At 46.1% G+C, this 17,639-nt stretch overlaps 1 protein-coding gene across 1 annotated transcript in view; it reads left to right on the top strand.

Moving 5' to 3' along the window:
* The window catches only part of LOC110210152 (allantoinase, mitochondrial-like), a 30,281-nt gene extending 15,634 nt beyond the window's left edge, over nt 1-14,647 (top strand). The window contains exons 5-12 of the mRNA XM_020988981.2: nt 581-727; nt 5,031-5,076; nt 6,618-6,711; nt 8,867-9,053; nt 9,788-9,926; nt 11,975-12,147; nt 13,010-13,042; nt 14,205-14,647. Coding sequence (XP_020844640.1) covers nt 581-727; nt 5,031-5,076; nt 6,618-6,711; nt 8,867-9,053; nt 9,788-9,926; nt 11,975-12,147; nt 13,010-13,042; nt 14,205-14,402 — 1,017 coding nt within the window. The 3' untranslated portion in view covers nt 14,403-14,647. The remainder of the gene's footprint in view (nt 1-580; nt 728-5,030; nt 5,077-6,617; nt 6,712-8,866; nt 9,054-9,787; nt 9,927-11,974; nt 12,148-13,009; nt 13,043-14,204) is intronic.
* Nucleotides 14,648-17,639: the final 2,992 nt, after the last annotated feature.

Below are 17,639 nucleotides of genomic sequence, written 5' to 3'. Positions count from 1 at the left end.
ATATCCACTCTGATAATAGTGATGGTAGGGAATTGAATAATTCACTAGGAGAGACATATCAGCTGCTTCACCTGTGTGGGACAGCTTCAGGAAGGGGTGTGTGTGTGTGTGTGTGTGTGTGTGTGTGTGTGTGTGTGTGTGCATGGTGTAGGGGGTGTTCTAGTGCTGGCTTTCAGGATTCCTCCCCTTCCTTCTTGACTCAGAAACTGGAATTGACTCAGTTGGATGTTCATGATAATAAATCTTAGTTTGAATGGTGCTGAGAAAATGGCAGCTTTTGTTGGAGCCCAGAAAGTCTCCTCTAACCTGTTCACCAGCCCTGACCTAGTCAGGTCCCTTGTTGCAGGAGTAGACACTGTGGCGTAATCAGGTGGAATCCTAGAAGCGTCCAGTGTTTGAGCTGGGAGGGACGTCCTACAAAGCCGAGTCTTCTGCCTATGGCTTGCTTTTCCACCACCTTTGTTCCGCACACTCCAGAAACGCCACGACTTGGCCTGCCTTCTGTCTGCGACCCTGGCTGAGCATTTGATTTTGTTGGAAGGCCATGATTTGGGCCTCTCATCATTTCTGTCTCTTTTAGGCTGAACTCAAACCCATGAGGGAGGCCGGAGTGCCAGGATTTAAGTGTTTCATGATTGACAGTGGAGTGGAGGAATTCCCCCATGTCAGCATCAAGGATTTGCACATGGCAATGAGGGAACTACAGGGAACAGACAGTGTCCTTCTGGTAAGCGTCCCTCTCCTCCCCAGCCTTCTCCCAGGCTCCCTGCGGACTGATTGTGGGGGTGGGTGGCCTAAGCAGTTAGTGGAATGTGCTCATTCAACATCAGCCGAGCATCACGGACCAGAAATGGAAGGAACACCAAAGGTCATTTAACATGTGGATAGAGCGCTGGCCTCCAAGCCAGCCAATGCATCAGTAAACGTTCATTAAGCACTGGTTCTCTGTCAGGTACTTGTGCTAACTCAGCTAGAAGCTGAAAGATCGGAGTTCAGGTCCCGTCTCTGACACATACCTTGGCTAGGTGATTCTGGACAAGTCACTTAATCTCTCACTACTCTGGGAAATTCTCTAAGACTGTAAGTTTAAGAGAAAGTGCTGGCCTGAATTGGTAGATGAAGTCACCGAATTTGGGAATTCCCAAAGTCAATGAAGGTCTCAGGTGTAGGTCCTATCCTGTCGATTCAACGCCTAGTAAGGATAAGGCACAGTGCGGGGTACTGGGGGAGATAACAAAATGACCTCATCTCAACTGGTGCTCGAGTAAGAATGCCCAGGATAACCTACCCCACAAGTGGGGCCATCCAGCCTTCTCCTGGGGACCTCTGGGATGGGGGACCCCACTGGCTCCCACAGCAGCATGGGGCTTTTCAGAACAGCTCTCATCATTAGGAAGTTGGGTTGTTTTTTTTTTCTGATCTCAATCTTAACTCACTGTTCTTTGTTCTGTCATTAGGGAGAAAGTAGAACAAGGTCAATCCCTCCTCCATGTGACAGTCCTTCAGATACTTGAACCCTATCATGTCCCTTCTGAGTCAGGCTAAACAGCTGCAGCTCCTTCAACCAATGGACTCAGGTGCCTTCCCTATTAGCCTTCCTTGGGCTCCTCCAGTCTGTAAAAGTCTTTCCTAAATGTGGTCTCCAAAAAAAAAAAAACCATGTGGTCTCCATAACTGGACACAATTTCTTCAGTTGTGATTTGACTAGAGTAGAGGAAATTGGGACTATTACCGCCCTCTTTCTGGACTGATATCTAGAACCATCCTGTGAGAGAGATAGAGAAAGTGAGGGAGAGAGAAAGAGAAGAGGAGAGAGGAGGGGGAGACGAAGACAGAAAGAGGAAGGGAGAGAGAAAGGAGGGAAAGAGAAGGGGGAAAGAGAGAGGGAGAGAGAGGGGGAAGAGAGAGAGAAAAGAAGAGAGAAAACAGAGACAAAGTGAGAAGAAGGGAGAAAGGGAAAGAGGAGGGGGAGAAAAAGAGAGAGGAGACAGACATAGACAGACAGAGAGGACAGAGAGAGAGAGAGAGAGAGAGAGAGAGAGAGAGAGAGAGAGAGAGAGAGAGAGAGAGAAAGAGAGAGAGAACATGAGCCTCTTTCTAATTTGTGATGGCCATGACACACTGCTGACTCATACTGAACGTGGGCTTTGCCACAGCAACTCAGTCCTTTTTTCACAAGACACGCTGACCAGCCACACTCCACTTCTATCTTAGGAAGCCAAGCTCTGAACCCACACTCAGCACTTCCTATTTATCCCTACCGTATTTTTTCCTAGCTCATCATTCTAGCCATGTGAGATCTTTTTGGATTATAATTCTTTCCTCCAACACTTTAACTATTTCTCCCAGCTGTGTATCATCGTAGTTTTGATAAATATGCCATCTATGCCTTTACACAAATAACTGCTTTAAAAAAAAAAAGGTTGAAAAGAACAAAGCCAAAGACTTATGACATTCCACTAGATCAGATAGCTAGCTAGAGTACTTACTATGTGCTAAAGACTCAGGATATACATTCAAGTGAAAAAGACAGTGCCTGCCTTCAAGGAGCTTATATTCTAATGGAAGAGATGACATATAAAATGAACTGGAAAATGGGATGGGAGCAGAAGGAAGAAGGGAAGAGAATATGCACATGGGGGCAAGGCTGCTATCAAGGAATTAGAGAAGTCCAGAGAGGGAGGAGTGAAGCTGGCTCTAGATGACTATGGCCGGGGCACCACTGGTTCTTCCTCAGGGTTTATCTCCAATATGCCATTATATACACATAGAGTGATGATAATATATCATACATACATATATATATATATATACACATGTATGTGTGTGTATATATGTATATGTGTGTATATATATATGTATGTGTGTGTATATATATGTGTGTATGTGTGTGTGTGTGTATATGTGTATGTGTGTGTGTGTAGGTGTATGTAATCATTTCACTGTGGACCTTCCCTCCAGTGGTGCAGATTGCTACCCACTAGTACCCTTGCATCTTGTGTGATTCTTGTTCTTGCCTCTCCTAAGTTCGCCGTGAAACATATGTCCAACAATCTGAGGCTCTTTCTCATCCATGTCCTCTCGATAACAATCAAGGATAATAACCTGACATGAGGACTGTGCCATCCATCAATGATTCCACCCAGGACATGAAGTGTCCACTAGTTACCCTTCATTTAGCTGAATTACACCAAGTATAAACAAAATAGGATCATTAGACCCAACACAATTTTCAGGGTATTGAGAGTTTGGCTTTCAAGGTTCCAAAAGAGAAGAGCATTCCAAAGGCCTGGATTAAATTCTGTACCTTGCTAATACTAAATAAAAGTAACTGGGAGAACATTGACTGACATTCTCCTTTCCTATCTATGTGGTTTATTAATGACGAGAGTCTACATGGGTGATGAGGGCATCTTTGGTGAGGGTGTTTGTAGGGAACAGGCTGGCTTGCCACAAGCGATATTTCACAACACACCGCCTCTGTATAATTGACTGAAAGGTATAGAGAATGCCAAATCCCACTATGATTCTTGTTCAATGACTCTAAAAAGACGTTTGGCCCAATAGAGAAAGACGCTGCCTTCAAGGTTGTACTCTAGCAAAATGTCTCCCTTGAACACGTCAAAATGATAAAATATTCCCTGAAAGCTATAGCAACAGAGAAAACTGTACTTGACCTCTGACCCTTAATATCAAATGAGGCATAAAACAGGAGATTTTGTGCTTGCCTGAAGCATTTACAACTATCATTTAGGAGATCTAGCCTGGAGTCCAATCTGAAGAAGAATTCGCTAGAGATGGGGAAGATATTATAGATACTCTTGTATGCGCAGCCTCTAAAAGGAAATCCACTTCCATTCAGAAAAGTTTGGCCTGACCATCCACACAGGAAAAACCAAGTGGATGAAGAGTGCCTTTTGTCCAGCCTAGGATGTGCAATGGAAGAGATAATGCCTCCATCAGAAATGCATACATACATATGTATGTGTATATATATATATATATATGTGTGTGTGTGTGTGTGTGTGTGTGTGTATATATATGCATATATATATATATATATATATATATATATATATATATATGCATATATATATATATATATATATATATATATATATATATATATATATATATATATTGTACACACACACATATACACACATACACACATATAACAGAAGCTGAAAATGGACAATTGAACCTGCTTGAATGGGAATAGATGGATGAGCCTTTGGAAACGCCAGTCTTTTAATGCTATTGAGTTTCCTCCTAGGACAACAGGCTATTTTTTTAAACTTTGTCAGTGATGTCATATGGCCCCAGGCCATGAAATGGTACAGTCTCCACAGAATTTAAGTTCAGGATCACAAAGGAAGAGAGTGGACCAGGTGATCTCCAAAGTCTTTCAGCTCCAAGCCTATAGCTATCCTGTCCCTTCCTTCCCTAAAATTTTCTAAGGCGTCACTAAAAGTGGGATAAAAATAGTTATCTAAAATTCACTGAACTCCAGCAAAATACACAGTTTGTGAATGCATGTTATATTGCACCTACTATGTGCTAGGCACTATGCTAAGTGCTTTACAATCATCTCATTTGGTCCTCAGAACAACCTGGGAGGTAGTTGCTATTATCTCCCTTTCACAGATGAGGAAATTGAAGCAAACAGGAGTTAAGTGACTTGCCCAAGGTCATACAGTTAGTAAGTATCTGAGGCTGGATTTGAACTCAGGTCTTCCTGACTCTAGACCTGGCACTGTAACCACTGCACCACCTTGCTGCCCCTAAATTTGGAAAAGAACCAATGGTGACAAGATCACTGGGGAGGTGTTAGAAGACCTGGCTTACAATTCTGACACTGTTACTAATTCCACATGCAACTTTGAGCAAGCCCCTCAGCTGCCCAAGGGTGGGTTTAGATTAGATGGTCTCTTTCAGCCTCACATCCTAGACAAAGACAAATGCAAAATGTGAGCAGTGACACCAGAACGCATTTTAATATTTTCTGTCCCCTGGACTCTTTTCTACAGTTTCATGCAGAGGAAGAACTGGATTTGGACAAATCTGTCATTGGAGGTAAGCCACTATGGACCTAACTTTCTCTGATTCTGACTTATGTTATTATACCATTATTATATACCATCATATATAAATATATATATATATATACATATATATATATATATATCATACAAGAATCCTTGTATTCTTACTCTAACCTATGTCGCTGTTATCATTTCCTTGGGCAATATTAAAATTATTGGGGTAATGGGAGGAAGGGCCAGGCCTTTGTTTTATTTCCTTCTTAGTGACTTATTTTGCCTGATGCCAAGAGTAATGGTCTGGGACATCACTATACTAGAATCATTTGCTGAACCATTGAGGGGATGTCGTTGCAAAGATATGAATGACTAACATAAAGGGATGCTTGACCAGAGCTATTTCTTTGCATATTGTGGAGAATAAAAGATGAATGAACATGTTTGGCGCTGACATGAAAGCCTTTCCCATGCGTGTCATGCTTCGCACGGGCAGTGGCAGTACTTGGCTATAATACGTTTTCGGGATCTCAGATAAAAAGGGCCTCCTCATCCTCTCTTCTCTCCCGTTCCTCTTTGTGGCCTGGAGGTGGGGCTCTTGAATGCACTCAGAGCTGAGACAGCCTCAATCTGCCCTGGGAATGAAAGCCCAGACAGAGATGGCGTCTTGGTTGTCTGAGGACTAGCTGCTTACAGTGATAGAGGCTCATTGCCCCAAGATTGGCCCCCAAGCGACTCATAATTTGGGCCATAGCAACCCATGGGATATCGCCTCCTAAAAGGGAGTGCAATCTGTGTTATTGGAGTGACTTTTATGCCGTGGAATCCAAACCTGTTGAAGCAGTACTTGGCAGTGTAGGGTAAAGATCCTGGACTCAGGAGTCAAAGAACGCAGGTTTTAATGCTGCCTCTCATGCTTCTTACCTGGGGGATGTTAGGAGACCTGGGTCATCTATAAAGTGAAGGTGTTGGACTAGAAGATTCAATTAACTAGCAAGCATTTAAGTGCCCACTCTATGCCAGGGATACAAAGACAAAGGAGTAACCAATGATAAGTCCAGGATGACTGAAGAAATTGCTCACTGAATAGTCATTCCCAATGTGCTTTATGTCTCTCTTAGAGACCAGATTGTTCCTGAGCCTAATGGGATCAGGATCACAGGATTCAGTCCAACCCAGTTGACATTCATTGGAGCATAGATTGAGGCTGGGAGGGGATCTTGGGAGTCATGTTTTTATAGATGAGATTCAGAAACTCTAAATGACTTTGCTCACGGTCACACACAGTAAGCAGTGCAACATAGATTTGAACCCTGGCCCCCGACTCTGAATCTAGCACCCTCTCCACCCCACCATGTGGTGCATGCATGTTATGCATGTTAATTCCCCAATGCACGACGTTTCCTGTGGCCCCCGGGTTCTGTGGGTGGAAGGTCCACATAGATGCCAAACCAGTGGCACATCTCCTCCCCCCTCTACATGAGTTGCCACAGGCCCAGGCATCTCAGAGATTCCGGGCCTCCGAGCATTGGTCCTTTTGTGGGTCATGTCCATCTTTCCTTTGTTCTCGGTGTGTAGAACCCTCTGAGTACAAGACGTTCTTAGCATCCCGCCCAGATGCTATGGAGGTCAAGGCCATCCGGACCATCTGTGAGCTCTGTCTACAATACAAGTAAGTGGGAGAGCTCAATCACCTCATAGCAGAGACTTGTGGGTCTCACACAGCGATGAGATAGGAAGGCTAAGTAGGAAGGCTGCTCTTCAATGATACATTCAAGGCTCACTGGATCTGCCCTCAGTCCAGTGAGATCACATGGGTTTTGGGTGCCACATTAGGCTAAAATGGCCTGTTTGCTGTCCTTCATGCATGATGCTTCATCTTTCATCCCTGTACCTTTGCCCTGGCTGTATCCCATGCCTGGACTGCCCTTTTGCCATCACCTTTACCTTTTAAAATCTCTGGCTTCCTTCAATATTTAGTTTGAACATCACCTTCTGGAGGTCTTTCCTGGTCCTCCTTACCCCGAGTCGGTAATGCCTTCCCTGCTATGGTTACCTTCCCTCTACTCTAAATGTATTGTGTGTGTGTGTATGTGTGTGTGTGTGTGTGTGGCAGTATATATGTATGCATACATAAGTGAGATAGATGTAGCCATAGATATGCATGTTAACTCCCCCATTAGGATGTAAACTCCAAGAACTGATCAATGACGGTGTGTCCAGAGGAAGACAACCAGTATATTAAAAAGTCTTGAGTCTAGGCCATATGAGGACTGGATGAAAAAAATTGAGATGTTCAGTCTGGGAAAGAGAAGCCTCAGGGGGAACATGTAGTTGTCTTTAATATTCCATTACTTGGAAGAAGGATCTGACCTATCTTTCTTGACCCTAGACAACTGGATTAGGATCAAGGGGCAGAAGGTACAAAGAGCCGGGGTTCGGCTATCTACAAGGAAAAGCTTCCAACCATCAGAGCCATGCAGAATCAGAACAGGTGGCCCTAGAAAGCAGTGAGTTCTCTCCTTCTAGAAGTCTTTGGCAAGAAGCTGAATGCCCTCAGGGATGATAGGAGACATTCTTGTTTGGACATGGCTTAGAAAACATGGATGCTAAGTTCCCTTCTACCTCCAAGCTTCTGCGATTCCTTGATTCTTATGACACCCCAAGCCCACTTCTTTTGGCCTCCTGGCCATGCTTATTCATAAGCTAGCCTGGTTTTGTTCTGAGGCTCCATGTCTGAAAGGTCAGGCTGGCTCAGCGAAGGCCTTGAAGTCTAACAATAGCTGTCATTGCAGCTGCAGCTGGGGTGCTAGAAGACAGAAATGTTTCTTTGGAATGGGGCGCATCTGTCTGGGTTGGGGAACAGTGAATCAAGCCTGTACCATTCCTTGGGGAATTGTTCTCAGCTCCAGGGTGGAGCACAACTGTAGGGTCGGCTGTTAAAGGTGTAAAGAATCCATGGCCAACGGCCAATCAGAGACCTCCCTCCCGATGGAGTCATTTTGGAGCAGTTTGCAATGAGCATTCTGGAAGGACTACAGATAGAGTGGCCCACTGTCTTCCTTTCCTTCCCCTCTCCCAAGCCAAGAAAGGAAACAGAAGAAAGAAATGGCCAAACTGGGAATGAGCCTCCGTTTGATGAATTTGACCCTATCCTCAATAACATCAGAAAAGGAATTCACACACTCACAGATTTAGAACTTGAAGCGTCATTAGACATATCAAGTCCAGCTGTCCCACTTCACAGACAAAGACACTGAGGCCCAGGAGATTAAGTGATTTGCCAAAGGCCCCTGAGGTCATAGATGGCAGAGTTGGCATTGCAAAGCCAATCCTTTGACTCCAAGGCCATGTTGATTCTATTACTGGTTCAATTCATCAGTTCAACAAGATAATTGATATGATTGATCAGCCAATGGACCAACATTTATTAAACACCTACCTGGTGCACTCCTTCCAGAAATATCTCCAATTTGTCCCATTGATACCTTGTTTTTACATAATGTTCTTCTGTTCTTTGCCCTGCTTTGTATCCTTGATGTTTAGCACAATGGCACATAGTAGGTGCCAAATAGATGCTTATTGCCCGGACTTGGCTGGTCATATGTACTATCCTAGGCATTGGAGATGCAGAGACATAAGTGAAAATATTCCCTGCTCTTCATGAAGTGTGGCGGAGACAATGTACAGACAAGATCCTTGGCTGCGCTCTGAGGATAAGTGAGAGAGGATAAGACTCTCCTCGAAGGAAACATGCAATTTAATGGAGTTAGAGGGGAAGGGAGGGGAGAAAATGTGTTATACCCTCTCTTTCCCTCTGCCAACAGGGTGAGATGTCATATTGTTCACCTGTCAAGCGCTGAAGCCCTGCCAATTGTCCGGGAGGCGAGGAGGAAGGGTGCACCTCTCACCGTAGAGACCACCCATCACTATCTCTCCTTGGATGCTAAGCATGTGCCCCCAGGAGGCACCCAGTACAAGTGCTGTCCCCCAATCAGGAGCAAGAAGAATCAGGTGACTTGTGGGGAGCTACCGGCAAGGGGGAGGGATGGGGAAAGGGGCCAGAGCAACTCAAGCAAGGCAAGGCACTCCCTTTTCTTCATCTTAGAGTCTCAGAAATCTGCCTAGACCCTAAAGAGGTGAAGAAGTCTCTGTCTGGGGCCACCCAGCCAGTGTGCACCAGAGACAGCCCTGGAGCCCAGGATTTCCTGCTTCTCTATCCACCACACAAAAGTGGACATGCTTCTCTTTCCCTAAGGAGTCACTGCGTTATACTAATGCAGACTGTTTGCTTCTCTAATGAATCCTACCTCATCATCTTTGCCTCTGCCTCTATCCTCGCAGCTAATATGTCATCAATTCAATGAGATAACATATGGAAAATACTTTGCAAACCCTCAAGCATGGGGAAAATGCTAGGGATTAGTCTGCCTTTTCCTTGAGTGGTTTAACATTTATACAGTTGTCTAACAAGGCCCTTCTGCCTCACAAGCAGCCTCTGATCTCAACGGGCTCTCCAGGCAGTGTGGCCGTGTTTGGGTGGTCCTTATTCCAGTAAGGCATGAATCTTGTTGAGAAGAACCCCAAAAAGGATCCATGTAGAGGGGTGACTTCAGAACCTAGCGGCAAGAAGTTAACCCTTTCCAGCCTGGAAAGCCTGCTTTCCCACCGTTTCCTGAGAAGCACGAAGAAGCCCAGGACAAGTCACCCCTTAGGAACACTAACTGTGGCTTGTCTTTCCACCTCAGGATCAGCTCTGGATAGCCTTACAGGAGGGTGACATTGACCTGGTCATCTCAGACCACTCGCCCTGCACCAAAGACCTGAAGCATTTAGAAAGTGGTGACTTCCTCCAAGCATGGGGCGGCATCGCCTCCTTGCAGTTAGGTAAGAGTCCTCAGGAAGGGGCTCTCCTAGTAAGAAGCCAGTAGAAGCTTGCCTTGCAGTGGAGAGTGGAAAGAGTGCTGAAGTTGGGGTCAGGAAGATCTGAGTTTGAATTCTGCCTCCAATACCAGCCAAGGCACAGCACTTCACCTCTTGACACCAGATGCCTCCTGTATAAAAAGTGGACATAAAAAGAGCACTGACCTCACAAAGTTGTTGTGAGGATCAGCTGTCAAGCAAAGCACTTCGCAAACCTTCAAACAGTACAGAAGTGCGTGCTGCCGTTACCATTACTATTGCTATTACTATTATCATTATTCCTTGAAAGCACTGGGGATTCTTGCTCAGGGCAGGTTGGACCAGGCAGCCATACAAGCCCTTTCCAGAGCACAAAGCTTTGCATATAGTAAGTGCTTAATAAATGCTTCATTCATTCATTCATTCTGACTTTGAAATTCTCTGAATGAATGTCATTTCAAGTCCTTTACATTTCTCCCTCAGTATCCCCCAAAATCCTTTTTTTCCCCTGCTTCTTCACCCACAGCCCTCTTTACCAAAACACCTTTGAGAAGCCTCGGTGGGTCTAATCTACTGCTGTTATATGCGGTCATTCTGAGGATTCCTCAGATCATTTAGGCTTTGGGAGGAGACAACCAGAGGGTCTTAGGTGAACTCCAGTCCACTTCAGCATCGAGTAGTAGAGAGAGCCTTCAGCTGGCAGCCAGAGATGGGGGTGTGAGGCTCCTCTGATCTGCTGCTAGCAAGGTCCATGACCTTGTCCCTATCAATCTTCTCTAGACATCCTCAGTTCACTCCCATGTAAAATGAGGTATTTGGATTCCACGATCAAGCACCTGAATGAGAGTTTCATATATTGTACTAGAGAGCGCTGATTTTTGTGTAGAGGACAAAGAGGAGGCAGGGTTAAATTTGATTTTTAAGAATGCCAACTTGGCAGCTGTTGAGGGGGAATTGGAAAGATGAGGCAGACAGCCCACTTGGGAAGCTATTGTTATTTCGGGTGATGAGGGCCTGAAGAGAGGGAGCCTAGGACGGCAATCTGAGTGGAGAGAAGCAGGCAAAGGGAAGCAGGCTGTGGAGGCAGAACTGACAAGACCTAGCATGATTAGACATGGGTAGGGGGTGACTGTGCCTGTTTTCCTACCTGTGAAATGGGGGAAGAGGATGAGCCTCCCATGTCTCTACAAAAGAGTGTGCTGCAAAATGGGGTCCCTCTCTTCTTAGGAGCCATGCACCCCTCTTCCTTTTACCCTGAGGCCTGTGTGCCTGGGGTGGAAGGGGTTAACCGTGCACAGCTTCAGGCTTCCTGGCAGCTGCCTTCTGCTACCTAGGCCTCTGACAGCAGCAGCCTGCACGCTGCTGCAGTTGGCGGCAGAGACGCCGACGAGAACATTGGCAAGTTCCCAATGGTCTCTGGCAATGCCCTGATGCAGCTCCGCCTTCCATTTTGTGGATTTGACAACTTCTGGGGAAACCTTCGCGAGGCAAAATGTCACCCCAAGTGATGTTTTCACCAGCAGAAATCAGTGAAATACTTGACAACAGAACGGTGAAAGAGAAGGCTTCATTTTTCCACTCTCCTTCTGTGATTGTAAACCAGTAGCCCCATTACCTCCCTGGGGCGTCCCTCTGCTCCCCACTCAAAATGAAGCCCCTCGCTGACCTCAGCCTCCTGTGATCCCAGGCTGCCTTCGAAGCAGCCATTGCTAAAGCATCCCATTATTAGCCCCTTTTCCTTTGAAATGGATTCCTATTATTTTGTATTCACTTACTTGTTTACATGTTACTTTACAACTTACATGTTACATTCCCCCTCCCTCCTTCCCAACTGAATGGAAGCTTTATGAAGGGAGTCAACACAAGCCCAGTGATAGCACATAGTAAACTCTTATTAAGGGCTTGTTTAACTGAGTCAGTCTGCGAAGGGAGATGCAAGCCTTCTCTTAACCAAGTGTGTTAGTCTCATGTTATGTGCAGGGCACAGATTCGGCAGACACTCATGCCCAGGGCTCCTTCCCATCTGTGTGCAGGACTCCCACTTTTCTGGACCTCAGCACGACTCAGAGGATTTTCTCTTCATGATGTGGTCAAACTCATGTGCCAGAATCCAGCCAAACTGAGCGGGCTCGAGGAGAAGAAGGGGTCCTTAAGTCCAGGACAAGATGCAGACCTGGTGATCTGGGATCCAGATAAGGAGTTCGAGGTAACTGGAGACCACAGGATATGCACACAGACAGATAGTCTAATCCAAGCTAGAGTGTGAAGAGGCTATGAGAATGGTAGGAAGGACTTTGAGAGTTCAGACGATGGAGCCCCTTTAAGGCCAGGTGGGGATAGGAGAGATCCTGAAAGTTGAAAGGTCATGTAGAGGAAGTAGAATTTAAATTGCACCTTGATGTAGGTAGGAACTAAACAGACAGAACCCGGAGAGGAGGTCAATGAACTCACATTGCTATAGAAATAAAGAGTCAAAGCAGCCCATAGCACAAGCAACATGGCAGAGGTGAGCCCAGGTCTAGCCTAGCCCCACCCTCCTGGAGAGATGGGCTAGCACACTTCTGCTCATTATTTCTATGGTGTGGTTCTATTCAAACCGAATTTAACATTTACTGAGTACTTTGCAGAGAGCACTGTGCTAGGCCTGAGGAGGGAGTGATAAAGCAGACATGGTCCCTGCCCTTGAGGAGCTTACAATCCAGTGAGAAGACAAGTGTCTATTAACCACCTGGGTGATCTCATCGGCAGAAGTAGGGAAGTCAGAATGAGGAGAAGGTTTGGGGGGCAAAGACCATAAGTTCAGTTTTGATCAGGTTGAGTGTGGAGCATTGGTGGGACTTCAAGTGGGGCATGTACAGGAGATGTACAAGAAGGGGTGGGGAGTCTAGAGCAGAGAAGAAAGCGCTGGGCACCCACATTCAGCCAGGTCCTCCCTCCTTTGGCTCTGGTGGGCTAAGGTTCATAACAGAATAATATTTAAAGCCTCCCTCCCTTCCCTCCCCACCCCACCCCCAAGGACAGAGAATTAGGCAGATGAAATCATTAAAATGCATGTTCTTTCATTTCAGGTCAATGAAAAAATGATTCAGCACAAAAACAAGGTATGGGGGGTTTTGTTGTCTCATTCAGACTACAGGTCTCAAGGGCAGGCTAGAAAAGGGTGTTTCCAACCCAGGGCACCATGCCTTGGGCACTAGTGAGCTCTAGGGGCTGTCTCTGTATACCTGGAAAAGGGAGGAGAGATTCCCCTCCAATTATCATAGAATCATAGGAAGTGACTTAGAAGGGTCTCTCACCATCATGCAAGGTCATACTTGAAATGTCTGAGATGAATCCTAGAATCTGAGAGATGGAAGGAACCTCTGGGACCATACAGTCCAATTTGTACCTGAGCAAGAGCCCTTTGCATTCACACACACACCCCCATGCAGCATGCAGAGCCCTCCGCCCCCCATACACACCCTGGCCATGGGTCCTCCAGCCTTTGCTTGAAAGTCTCCGGTGAGGGGGACTTCCCTGCCTCCCAAAGCAGCCTCTTCTACTCTGACAAAGCTCTAATCACTAGAAGTTGTTCTTCCATCCAGCCAATACTGGCTTCTCATAAATTCCACCTTCTAATCCTAATTCTACCCTTTGAGGCTAAATAGAAGTGGTCTAATCTCTCTTTCACAGGACAAATCCACCTTTCTTTCCACCACCAAGTTCTCTCTTCTCCAGGCTAGATATCTCCAGTTTCTCTGCCCAATCCTCCTGACATGGTCTCCACCCTCCCAGCGTCCTGCTCACCCTCCTCTGTCTAACCTTCCCAAACAGTGACACTCAGAAGTCCCTGAACACACAGTCCAGGGAGGTGGGTAGGACCAGGGCAGAGGGCAGCTCCCCAGTCCTGGGCACTCTGTTTCTCTTAATGAAGTCTCAGACAACACTCCATGCCCCCTGGAATCAAGGCCCATAGGCTCCTACCTGTCCTTGCTCTGAGTTATCTATCCCCTCTCACCCTCCATTTCCATATTTGTGAATTGATTTTTCAAAATGAATCAGAATTATCCCACTTGGCCACTTCCTCAGAGAGTTTCTCTAAGGAACAAAGGCAGTGACAGACAGGAATCAGCCACTGCCCTCTGCAGTCCTTGTGAGGTCTCTTCCTCTGAAAGAAGGAGGTTGGCCTAGATGATCTCTCTAAGAGCGGTCCTGGACGAGAGCTCGCTGGAAAACCTCCATGGGGAGAATGGCCTTTTCACAGGTGTCTTGTTTCAATCCCAGCTGACGCCCTATCTAGGCTTTCGCCTTCATGGAGAGGTTTTTGCTACCATCGTCCATGGCAACCTGGTCTATCTGAATGGGGAGTTCTCACCGACACCCCTCGGGAATCTTCTTCTGGTGCCAAAGAACATACCCAGGAAAAATAGCATCTCCTCCTGCTCAGCTCAGGGGCCACCTCCTACAGAAAGCCTTTCCTGATGCCTCCAGCCTCATCTCTACCCCAGCTAATGTTACTTTATACTTACTTTGTACGTGTTTTGAACTTATCTATGTATGTATTAGTTCTCACTCCTCACTCCCCAAGAGAATAGCTCCCTAAGAGCAAAGGCTGTTTCATTTTTTCTTTGTATCATCTATGCCTGATACACTGTGGCAATTAATAAATGCTCATTGGATTGGGTTGGATAGAATTAATAGAGAATAAAGCAGTAATGTCACCATGACTCAACTTCTCACCGGTGCTAGGTAGATCTTGACAGAAGAAAGAAACAGTGGGGATGCGTTTCAAAGTGGAGAGGGAAAAAATGGTGTGACTAATTTGATCAATTCAAAAACTCCCCAAAATGTAATGTGTGGGCTAAGGGCTATCTGGCGCATATTATGTCCAGGCTCTCCAGGCAAGTTCGAGGGAATGATGAGTCACCATGGAGTGAGTTTATCTCTCTAGGTGAGTTTCTAAGGCATAAGTCCCAGGATGCTGAGAAAGTTCTCTCTGCCTATCAAAATGCCTCTCTGAGGCCTGCAATCCTACAACTAGAGATAAATTCCATTGGTTTTGTCTCCTGTTAAAACAGAAAATTAATCAAGAGGAAGAATGCCTGAACCATTTGGGAAGCAGCAAAGTCCAAGAGAAGGAAGGTTAAGTTAGGAGTTAGAGATTTTGGAGGTGAAACTCAGCTCTGCCACGTATTCCCAGGGTGATCTTCCCCGCTTTGGGCCTTAGTTTCCTCATCTGTAACCTGAAGAGATTGGACTGAATGGTTTCTTAAGCCTCTTTGGCTCGTTTAGGTCCTTTCTACGATGCTATGGCTCATTCTGCATTTACATGTTAGCGTGAATGAGCTCATTGACTTTTGCTGGGGATAGATTTTGATTGTAGGAGGAAACAATCAGGGGAAACTGACGTCTGTAGTTAGGTAGTAAAGAGATGGTGTCTCTGTCGGCTGAACTCAGCTGCTTTGCTGTCATGCGTCAGCTGGGCCCTGCTGGGCCCTTGTGGCAGTAAGCTCTGGAGTTGCTCATGTTTCCAAGACCAGAGAGAACTGTCAGAGAGACAGTGTGGTACAGAGGGCAGAGATCTGGACTTCAGACCAGGAAGACCTGGGTTCTGGTCCCCCCTCACATCCAAACTGCTGGGGGACCCTGGACAAAGCTCTTTGCTTCTCCTTACTCTAGGCCATTCTCTGATATTATAAACTGCAGAAAAGGCACTGTCTTGCATTGAGTGGAGGGAGTTTGCTCTCCAGGGAGTTCCCTTTACCAGTGAAAGCACAGATGCAGTCTCTACTCATTCAGAATGCTACAGAGAGTGGAATGGGCTGCTTCAGGGGGCACTGAGCTCCCTGTTAATGGAGGGATGCCGTTAGAACTTAGGTGACCGCTTGATGGAGAGGTTAGCATTCTTCAGTCAGGTCTGGCTTGGATTCAGGGGTGGCCTCTGAGGTTGTTTCTGATTCAGAGAGGGCAATTTTGGGAAATGCCAAGTTCCAAATGCAAAATGACCCACCCTGACCAGACATTAGTGAATTAGCCCAAAGGGGCTATTTCTGGGAAAGGGGATGGAGAAAGAGGAGATGGGGGGGACAAAAGGAAGGTAAGGGGAGAGGTGGGAAGGAGGAAGAAAGGGAAAAGGAGAAGAGAGGGAAGGAGGAAAAAAAGTAAGCTTGTCATGGAACCAAAGCCTTGGTAGAGGAATGAAGTAAGCTTGGTGACTCAAGAGCAAGAGATTTCAAAGAAAGTTGCTTCCATCATTATCTCAATAAATAAATAGATAGATACATACATGCATAGATGGATAGATAGATAAATGAATGAATAAATAAATAAATAAACATAGTTCTTCTGTAAGTGAAAACAAGAAAGGATTCTCCTTAGAGGTAGCTAGGAGATGCCACAAGGCACAGAGTGCTGCGTCTGCTGGAGTTCAAATCCACCCTTAAATACTTAGTAGCTGTGTGACTCTGGGCAAGTCACAAACCTCTGTCTGCCTTAGTTTCCTCATCTGTAAAATGGGGATAATAACAGTACCTACCTTCCAGGGTTGTTGTGAGGATCAAATGAGATATTTGTAGAGTCCCTGGCACATAGTAGGTGCTTCATAAATGTTGTTCCTTGCCCTGCTCCTCCTCCCACCTTCATATTGCCCCTTGGATCCATATAATGTTACTGAAGAAGAATTAAGCAAGTGGAAGGCAACTTCTGCTTTCCTTATAAAATCAAGGCGGGGGGTAGAGTAGTTGAGCCAAACGCATGCTTTGAGAGGAGCTCGGAGGGTCTAACCTTGTGTCATGGCCACCTTGGCAGTCTGTGAAGCCTATGAACCCCGCTCAGAATAATACCTTTTGTTGCTGAGTTGTTTCAGCGGCGTCCTCCTCTCCGGGATCCCATTTGACGTCTTCTTGACAAAGATAGTGGAGCGGTTTGCCATTTTCTTCTCCAGCACATTTTACAGATAAGGAAACTGAAGTGAACAGGATGAAGTGACTTGCCCAGGGTCATACAGCTAGGAAGTGTCTGAGGCTAGATTTGAATTCAGGAAGATAAGTCTCACTGATTTTAAGACCAGTGCTCTGTGCACTATGAGAAAAAGAAAAAACCTTTATGCTTTCTAATGTATCCGATAAAACACATAGGACTGCAAAGGAAACCACTTCTGTGGAAATAGTATTATCAAAATCCTAAAGAAGCAAGTTCCCGGCCCCAGTCCCTGTGCTGGGGAGATGGCTGGACTTTGCCTCATCGGGCCTTCTATTTCCTATCTATCAGAGTCAAATTCTCTGGCCAGCTCATGAGCTTTTACTAGTAAGATGGAGGAGGGGATGCCTTCAGGTTTATTCACCTCACCAGGTCTCCAGGTTGTTGGGAAGGAAGCGATTTGAGAACTTTAAAGGAGTGTGGGAGGAGAGAGTAGGGAGGGATCAGAGAGCAGATGAGATGGAGACCCTCTCCAGCAGCCCGGGCCTGGAGTTTCCAGCTTGGCTTCATCCCTTCCTGTGTGCTCAGCTCTGTTTGCTCCTGGCAAACACTGTGGCGGAGGAGGAAGGCTTCGGAACATACTCAGGGCCTTGTTCAGTAAGGACCCTCGGGCTTGTCAGCTGGGCAGGGAGTGCACAGCCCCACCTTCTTCTAGGAGAACCTGCCGACTCAGCAGGGAGCAGAGGAAGTTGGGGGTGGGGAGAGGAGGGAGGGAGCCCACGTCTTGTTTCATCTTGTTGG

This window comes from Phascolarctos cinereus, unplaced genomic scaffold, assembly GCF_003287225.1.
Source record: "Phascolarctos cinereus isolate Bilbo 61053 unplaced genomic scaffold, phaCin_HiC Scaffold_7;HRSCAF=346, whole genome shotgun sequence".
Classification (NCBI taxonomy): Eukaryota; Metazoa; Chordata; class Mammalia; order Diprotodontia; family Phascolarctidae; genus Phascolarctos; species Phascolarctos cinereus.
Note: the sequence above shows the minus strand (reverse complement) of the source record. Positions and strands in the feature narration are given on the sequence as shown.